The 9,125-nt window shown below is 38.6% G+C and overlaps 1 protein-coding gene across 1 annotated transcript; it reads right to left on the bottom strand.

The window, feature by feature from the left end:
• Positions 1 to 5,298: 5,298 nt before the first annotated feature.
• Positions 5,299 to 8,378, bottom strand: Scgb3a2 (secretoglobin family 3A member 2). Its single transcript, XM_031366294.1, has 3 exons — positions 8,207 to 8,378; positions 5,800 to 5,996; positions 5,299 to 5,465 (listed from the first exon to the last, which is right to left on the bottom strand). Exons 1-3 carry the CDS (start codon positions 8,259 to 8,261, stop codon positions 5,442 to 5,444), a joined length of 276 nt encoding a protein of 91 aa, XP_031222154.1. The 5' UTR covers positions 8,262 to 8,378; the 3' UTR covers positions 5,299 to 5,441.
• Between the last annotated feature and the right edge of the window lie 747 nt (positions 8,379 to 9,125).

The following is a 9,125-nucleotide window of genomic DNA, read 5'->3' as shown; positions in this document are numbered from 1 at the left end:
GTACATTGGGCTGGCCTCATACTCACAAGAGATATTCCTGCTCCTGCCTTCCAAGTGCTAGGATTAAAGGTGTGCACCAATACTATTCAAGAAAAGAGATATTTTCTAAAAAGAAAATAAAGAGAATAAATATTTAAAATATTTTTAAAAATAGAAATTTAATCCCCTGGGACAGGATCCATGTTCAAAGCTCCTTGCCCAGTTGTGAGCAGTAAAAGCAGACTCTAGTAGCTAATAGTTCTTCAGTAAATATTTCTTGTGCCCACCATTAAGGAAACCATGTAAAAATGCATTATGAGTTCAGAGTGAACATTACTTCAAGCCCAATGTTGCCCTCAAGTGGCTCAGAGTCTTCACACAAGGGCTGAGTGTCTAATCAAGCAGTCACATACAAAATGCATAACCATGAGAACGGTCCTGGCAATGTGAGATATGGAACAGCATCTCCTGTGCTCTGTGGAGAGATGTGGGAGTACTTCTCAAAGTCAGTAATATTGGAGTCATGACCTGATAGAAAGTAAAGAAAAAAAAAAAAAAGGAATGGCAATTCCAAACAAGGTAACCGTGGCAACTTATTGAGGACTGGATCTCAGCCAGAGTGCCTGTTTGTAACTAGCATCTTCCAGTAGCCACACATATGGATTAATGATGGGTCTACATATCCTACCTTAAAAGGCTCAGATTTTATTACAGCATCATTTCCAATGTGACTTTGACTGGACCTTATGAGATTTTTCATGAGGGACATTGGTGGTGCTTCCTGAGTAAAGTACCCATTTGAAAGGCTAATAATTATTGTGAGAAAGACTTGGCAGTATAGGAATTACATTATTATTAGAATTGAGACTACTGTGAAAAGGAAGAGTAGATCTGCATTGCATGGCATATAAGGAAGTTTACATGTTTATTGAATCAGGAAAAATTTAAGTATGTATTTGAGGAATTTTGATAAATCTGTACCCACAAAACTGTCATCTAATAAGATACTGAACATGTTCATTGTACCTAAAATTTTCTCTTGCCATTTGTAATCCATTTGCTTTCACAAGAGATTGACATGAACTTTCTAGAGTCCAAAGATTGATTTTAAAGTACTAAACATGCAATTCTGTCTAAGGCACTAAGATAACTTTGACAGCATCTTGAGCTTACTTGGCTTATATGGTTCCTGGGCTAACTTGGGAAATCCAAACCTGTCCACCCACCTCCACATTCAAATAAAGTGAAAAGACAGCCATATATCTAGCTTTTTCTATTGTCAATACAATTTGCTTGGAAACATGAGTAGAATGTGCATTAACCTAAAGATAAATCACTAGAAACAAATTGTAGAACAATTTATCTCCTATAATTTCTTCAAACAAATTGTTTGGGAGAATATCTAAAACGCGAGTCATTCAACGTGTTTTTATTGTGTTACTCATGTATTCAGAAATCCCATGGTGAGTATTATCATGCTCCATCGACAGTGGCAGACGCTCTACTCTATTCTTTTTGAACTTCTCCAAAGTGAGAGACAAATTGCAATCAATCATTGATAAATGCTTAATTTCTGTTCAGAAAGGAAAAATGTTGTTTTTCTTATAACCTATTACAATTGAATCTTGCCAGTACAAGTAATCATGGAGGTTTTTAGAGAAGTGATACTTGTGTCGATACATGAAGGGAAAAAGAAACAACATGGCAAAGTGCTTAAATGTGACAAAAATCTCAAAAAGAAAAAAAAAAGACAGAAAAAGAGGCACTTAAAGATGAGTGAGTGATATTTCTACTAGTGCTATGCTTGTCCACAGAAGAAAGGGAAAATAAGCAAGCTGTGAACAAAAATCACCCAAGTCAAGGAGAAAAGTAATCTTACAGGACCTCACGCGTTATCCTAAAATAATGCTTCCCAAATCTAAATAAAAATGTTTAATCATTAAAACACTGGCTTACATTTTAAAACTCCACTTGCTTGATCTAGAGGCCAGATGAAATTAAAAGGCTGGCTCAGTGGCACTTGTAAGAGGTAGATAGACCAAGGTAAGCTAGTGTCAATGCAGAAAAGTAATGTGGGAAAGTACAAGAAACTAGAAGCTGACTCAACACAGATATGGCCATGAGTCAGAGAGTATCTGTCAGAGAGAGGGAAGCATGGATATAGAGCAGTAGGTGGCTGACTAATGCCTCAGTATGTGTGATGATGCTATTCAGAGAGATGGAGGTTACCAGACACAACACTATTCAAAGCTTTCCTGGGATATTTGAGAAGTGGCAATGATTATGATACCTAGCACTTGGCTTCTACTGTTCTACATGTACGGTCTCAGTTTGTGTTCCCTGAATCTGCTCAAACAACTTTAGGCCCACAGATATAGCTCATTTCTTTGAAGATGCCAAGTTCTCTGCCTTATGATATTCACTCTGTTGACTGCTTTCTAGAGCATTATTTACCTAATCTGGCCTCTGTAAGATCTCTAGATGAGTGGAGCATGTTGGCTTCACTTGTCACTGTATGTTTAATATCAGTTAAAAATACTGCCATCAATATTTAATGACCATTTACTGAATAAAATACATACATAAAGCAACAAATGACCAATAATTATCATGTTTAGCTACTCAGTGGATAAGTTTATACTTGATTGAATTACACTCCTAGTTAGGGACATGGCAAAGAATGAACTTTGACATAAGTATGTTAAACTAAGGAGTGTCTATATCTGTTTAGTGAACAGGTTTTAAAATAATGCCTGAAAAAAATTTCATAGCACTAAGTCCTTCCATAAAGAAATTAGAAAGTTCTCATAGCAGCAACTTAAAAAGCACACCTGAAAGCTCTAGAAGAAAAAAAAAGCAAGCACAGCAAAGTGGAGAAGAAAGCAGAAAATAATCAACATCATGGCTGAAATCAATCAATTAGGAACAAAGAAAACAATACAAAGAATCAACGAAACCAAGGGCAGGTCCTTTGAGAAAATCAACAAGATAGACTAACCCTTAGGCAAACTAAGCAAAAGACAGAGAAACAGTATACAAATAAACAAAGCCAGAAATGAAAAGGGAGACATAACAACAGACACTGAAGAGATTCAAAGAATCTTTAAGTCTTACTTCAAAAGCCTGTATTCCACAAAATTGAAAAACTTTCAAGGAAATGAACAAATTTTTAAACAAGTACCACTTAAAAAAGTTAAATCAGGTAAACTATTTAAAGAGCCCTATAACTCCTAAAGAATAGAAACACTCATTAAATGTCTGCTAACCAAAAGGATCCCAAGGACAGATAGTTTTAGTGCAGAATTCTATCAGACTACCCAAAAAAGAAAAAAGAAAGAAAGAAAAAAAGAAAGAAAGAAAGAGCTAATACAAATACTCCTAAAATACTCTACAAAATGAAAACAGAAGGAACACTGCCAAACTCATTCTCTGACGCCACAGACACCCTGATACCTAGAACACACAAAAACCCAACAAAGAAAGAATTTCAGACCAATTTCACTTATGAATATTGATGCAAAAATACTCAATACAATACTTGCAAATTGAATCCAGGAACACATCAAAAACATCATCTACCATGATCAAGCAGGCTTCATCCCAGGGATGCAGGGATGGTTCACTATACAAAAATCCATCAACGTAATCCACCACCTAAACACTGAAAGAAAAAAAATCCCACATCATCTCAGTAGCACATGTTGGCAAGGATGTGAAGCAAGGGGAACACTCCTCCTTTGCTGGTGGGAGTGCAAACTTATAAAACCACTTTGGAAATCAGTTTGGCAGTTTCTCAGAAATTGAGAATAGTCCTACCTCAAGACCCAGCCATACCACTACTGGGCATATACCCAAAATATGCCACACCAGACTACAGGGACACTTGCTCAACTTTATTCACAGCAGCTTTATTCATAATAACCAGAAGCTGGAAATGACCAAGTTGTCATTCAATTGAAAAATGGATAAAGAAAATGTGTTACATCTGCACAATGGAATACTATTCAGCTACAAAAAACAATGACATCATGAATTTTGCAGGCAAATGGATAGATCATGAGAATATCATTCTGAATGAGGTAACCCAGTTCCAAAAGAACATGTACACATGATATGTATTCAGTTTTAAGTGGATATTAGTGAAAAATAAAGGGTGCTCATGCTATAGTCCACACACAAAAGGAGGCTGGCCAGGAAGGAGTGCACAAGGTGATGCTTAAGTTTCACTTGGTAGGAGGAATGGAATGGTAGTGAAAGACAGATGGAGGGAGGGATCTGGTTGGGAGAGGTGCTCAGGAGGGGAGGGGGGTTCTAGGTTGGGTATGGAGAAGGGCAGGGAATGGCTGGCTGGTTATGAGAAAGAATGGAAACATGCAACCAAAAGGGGTCAGAGGAGGTAGAGGGCATCTCCAGAAAGAGACAGACACCTGAGAGAGGGAAGGTGCCCCAGAATCAATGGGGGTATCCTTAGCTATGACTCACAGCATTGGGGATATGGAGCCTGGAGAGGCTGTCTCCTATGGCCAGGCAGGAATCCTGGATATATGTTCTTTGGTTGGTGGTTCAGTCTCTGAGAGCCCAGAGGGTCTATGTTTCAACCAGTGTTTGGCTGTGGGTATATGGCTCTGTCTGAGTCAGTTGGTTGGTGGGGCCTCTCAGAGGTCAGCCATGCTAGACTCCTGTCCACAAGCATAGCAGAGTTCCATTAATAGTGACAGGGATTGGTGCTTGAACATCAACTGGATCCCAAGTTGGGACATTTATTGGTTGGCCATTCCCTCAGTCTCTGCTCCATCCCTGTGCCTGCATTTCTTATAGACAGGATAAATTTGGGGTTGAAAGTTTTGTGGGTGGGTTGGTGTTCCTATCAATCCACTAGGATTTCTGCCTGGCCAATATTGTTGTGAATGCTAGATTTGGCAGAAGAAATAAATAATTTGTAAGTGCTTTGTCTGATGATTATATAGTAAAGACACATTGAAGCTATTGAATGGCCTTAATCCAACAACGGATTTAATAGAAATTGCTATCTTAGAGTTGCACGGATATTAGCATGGTCTTATTCTTGTTGAAGGTTACTTACATTTTTTTCATCTTTTAATGAGATTTTTTTATGGGAGAATAAGATAAGGAATCTGGAAGCACAAGTACATAAATAATGGCAGGTAATGGGCAAAACTGACTGACATGGAGAGAAAGGAATGAGTATAGTCTACTTTGGATGCTAGACTATTTGTCCAATAATAGTCCCTAGAGAATGTGGCACAAGAGGAAAAGTGTCTAGTTATATTCTAGAATGAACACAGGTTGAGCCACAGATCTTTTCATTGCTTTATTCATACTTTTCTAGACTCCCTAAACTCTAGGACATTCACTTTACAAATGATAGAATGAGATCCAGACAGCCAAAGGGAGCACATCCTTCTCTTTACACTCCCACCTTAAATCTCTTTATGCAGATTTTATACCAGGTGTGATAGAGCCTCCTGGAAAATAGAAACACAAAGATAAATGTGATAAGCCTTCTTACCTGTAATTAGTATGTTTCAAAAATATTCACTTTTAATCCCCTATTTGACAACATTGTGCTGAGGTTGAAGGAAAGACTCGGTGTGTCTTATCTAGGATCCCGAGGCTGTGCGATTAGATAAAGTCACAGCTTAGACTGTTCAAATGCCATTGTTATAAATGGAAATGTTTTGCTTTTTGGAGTCCCTGGGATATGCACATATCATGAGTATAACCAATGTAGAATGAATAATACACTTAAAAGTTCAGGTAGCAAAGGCTACCTTGGAAATAAGAACAAATTATCATTACCAGAAGCTTCTTCACGGCCTCTGAAGCCTCTGGCCCCAGCTCGTCCACACACTTCTTCAGCCCTGCCACCAGATGTTCTACAGAAATGCCCAGGGTTTTCAGAAGCATCTTCAAGGGATCAAATAAGGGAATAAGGTTGTCCAAAGGTAAAGGTACTTTGTCAACAAGAGGGACACTGTTGATGAGAAAGGCAGTGGCTGCAGAGCAAAATGGAACAAAGAGTGAAACATGGTACACCCATCCCTGTCTAAGACTCCATCCCCTCCCTCTCCGCCCATCAACATCTCCAATCCACGTGCACTCCTTTGGATTTCCCATGCATATTGGTGGTTTTGGGGCCATGATATTTGGCAGTTCATTTCCCTAGAACTTTTTCCAGATAGCTGTACCCCTTCTTTCCTCCTGTGGTCTGGTTTCATTCCAAATGTTATCCCTTAGAGAAACCTGTAGCAGCCACTATACTTAAGCAGCATCTTGTACTGCTCTTCTCTCATATTTTCTTATTGTTATTTACTATGTTATGCATGTGTTATTTTACCTGTTTCATCCTTTCCCTAGAATAGAAGATCTGTAAGAGTAAGGAGTTTATGAACAGATTGTGTCGTGTAAAAGAAAGTACTGAAAACTCATTCAGTAGATACTGATGGGGCATTGAATGAGAGAGTATTTTGTATATAGGTTGTCCACAGTCACAGCCTTCAGCCAATCTTTCCATAAAGATTCTCCAGTCAAGACCAAGCATGGATGAACTAGATTAGAGTTCATGAAATCAACTCAGTTCAGTCTCACACCATAATTGCCACCAATTAGAATAGGAACAGTTCTGGGTTAAGAAGAGCGAAGGCAATTAGATACAAGATCAATAAATCCTTGTGATGTTAAAATGAATGTGAATGTCTGTAGAATGGTTAGCCATCTGTCCAGAGAGTGGGGCCAGAGAGCAGAATTTTAGTGGGTGTGGCAAATAACTAGATCATTGGGCAATGCAGGAAAAAAAGTCAGTCAAGTAAGATATTTGCAAGCCTTCAGTGTCATACCTGTAATTACAGAACTTTTCCTGAGGACAGTAGGGAGTATCAAGGTTTTGATGGGGAAGTTGCACTTTGTATCTTTGATTTAAGGAATAGCAGTCACTAGGGATAGGAAGGGTCAGGGAGGATGAGGGACAGGAATATATCAGAAGAGATGTAAAGGGGCTGAACAAGGTACTTATAAAAGAGAGGTGTAGAAAGAAGGAAAGCTGAACATGGTTAGTTCAGGATATATGGATGGATTATGCATATATCATAATAAAGCCTATCAATTTGTACAGTAGACAAGTTAATAATAACACCTTAAAGTTTAAAACATTTTTCCAGAGAAAAAAAGAGCAATTACTTTGCATAGAAGATAAGCAGAGTAGAAAATATGTGTGATGTAGTTTTATGAAAACCTGTGCAGATATTTAAATATATATGTGCATTTCAATATTCACCTAATAAATTGTATTTTAGTAGCTAAGCTAAGATTTTTCTGAGGTTCATTATTTCTCTGAAAAACTGTTTCCTAATTCCTGATTCAAAGTATGAAACTGGAGCCTGTGCCTTGCCCTGCCTCCATCTCTGTAACCTATTTTTCCTTCAAACTTTCTCTTCATAGACTGTTAGTTATTTTGATCTGTGCTCCTTTCTGCTGTCATCTTTGTCTGGGAAAAGTTTCCTTGCACACTAAGGGACAATGAAATATTCAAATCTGGCAAATTTCTCAACAAAAAGAATCTAGTAAAAGCAGCCATCTTTGGTCGGTGTTCTGAGTGCAGGTAGAACTTAAAATTTTATGGTTAATCTTCATAATGTTCACATTAAACATTTCTGTGAGTTCTATATCTTTCTGGATGGCATTCTCCAAACGCTTTACCCTTGGAGAGAAATGACTACTATCAAAGATTTTTCTCAAGGACCCAAACATCTCATCCTGATAGTTACAGCAACTCCCTCTCAAAGGACTGTCTCAGCCTTCAAAGGAGCCAGGTTCTGTGCCTTACTTGAAAATTAAGCACTTCACTCCCCAGTTTAGCCACTGAACCATGCCTGTTCACCTCACTGGAGAGTGCAGTACAGCAATTTCTATAGAAAGCTCATCCTCTGCCCCACTCTAAGCTCATTTACAACAGTCTTTATAGCTGATAAATGTACCTATTTCAGGAGATTCAATTTAGCAATCTAACTAATTTACTGTGCATTGGGAATAGTGCTTATATTGGGTTATAGCTTGATTGATGCAGGAGCTCCACTGTCTGCAGTAGTTATAATTTTCTGTGACTCTGAGACCCCCTTTACCATACTCTATTGCCAGTATGCCAGGATTAATTGTGTTGCAATAGAAACAGAAAAGGAGAGAACTTTCAATGCTCCAGATAGTGACTTACCAGAATATCCACAAATACCAATGGTCACCAGCAGAAAGATGGGTACCAGCTTCATAGCTGGTGCCTGTGATGTTTTCCTGGACTTTGGAATGCAGTCAGAAAGCCCAACAAAATCAAGACATCAATAGTTCTGCTCGCTGTCACTGGTTGGCCGCTTTTCCTCAGAGGTACTAATATATGCACGAAAGACCTGAATTTCAACCACCGCCTGTTGACTTACCCCAGCAAAGAAGAGCATGAAGGGCAAGCTTCCTAACCAAACATTCTGGAGGGTTTTCCATTTTTCATCACGTTCTCGTGGAAAACAAAGCCGTTCACAAAGTAGTCTCAAGTAGTTCTTTCCCAAGCCCTTGCGTAGAAATAATGACAGATGGCAAAGGATTTCCTCCTGGAAGAACACTAAAGCAGATGTGAAGGCTTTCTGTTGGGATTGGGAGGAATGTTTTCCTATAGTTCATTTTCCGTTTATTTAAAGTTTGCAGAATTGCATTACTTGTTGAACTTCTAAGATTTAGCTGACTGGTACTGCCACGTTTCTCTTGAATTTACCCGCTGATCAATATTCACATATTGACTAAGACAAGGTCACCAGATCTCTGTTACCTTTCCTAATGTCCTCTAGTAATCCAGGGAAAACTGAATATGTGTTCATCTATTATCCTCTGTCTGTGTCTGTATAATCTATACCATAGTCTCTATCAATCAATATCCTGAGAACCAATCTATTTCCAAGGCTGCCTTCCTGGGACCCAGGACTCACTCATGGGACACCAGAATGACCACATTTGTAAACAATATTTACTGGAGTTCACCGGGGGAATTGGCTGAGCACTGAATTCAAGGAAGGGTACAAGAAAACCTTCAATGGGAGAAATAGAGAACAGACCCCATGTGGTTTCTGAAATAAGCTCTCAACATA

Source organism: Mastomys coucha, unplaced genomic scaffold (genome assembly GCF_008632895.1).
Source record: "Mastomys coucha isolate ucsf_1 unplaced genomic scaffold, UCSF_Mcou_1 pScaffold13, whole genome shotgun sequence".
In the NCBI taxonomy this organism is placed as follows: Eukaryota; Metazoa; Chordata; class Mammalia; order Rodentia; family Muridae; genus Mastomys; species Mastomys coucha.
The sequence above is the reverse complement of the archived record's forward strand: the minus strand, read 5'-3'. Positions and strand labels throughout refer to the sequence as shown.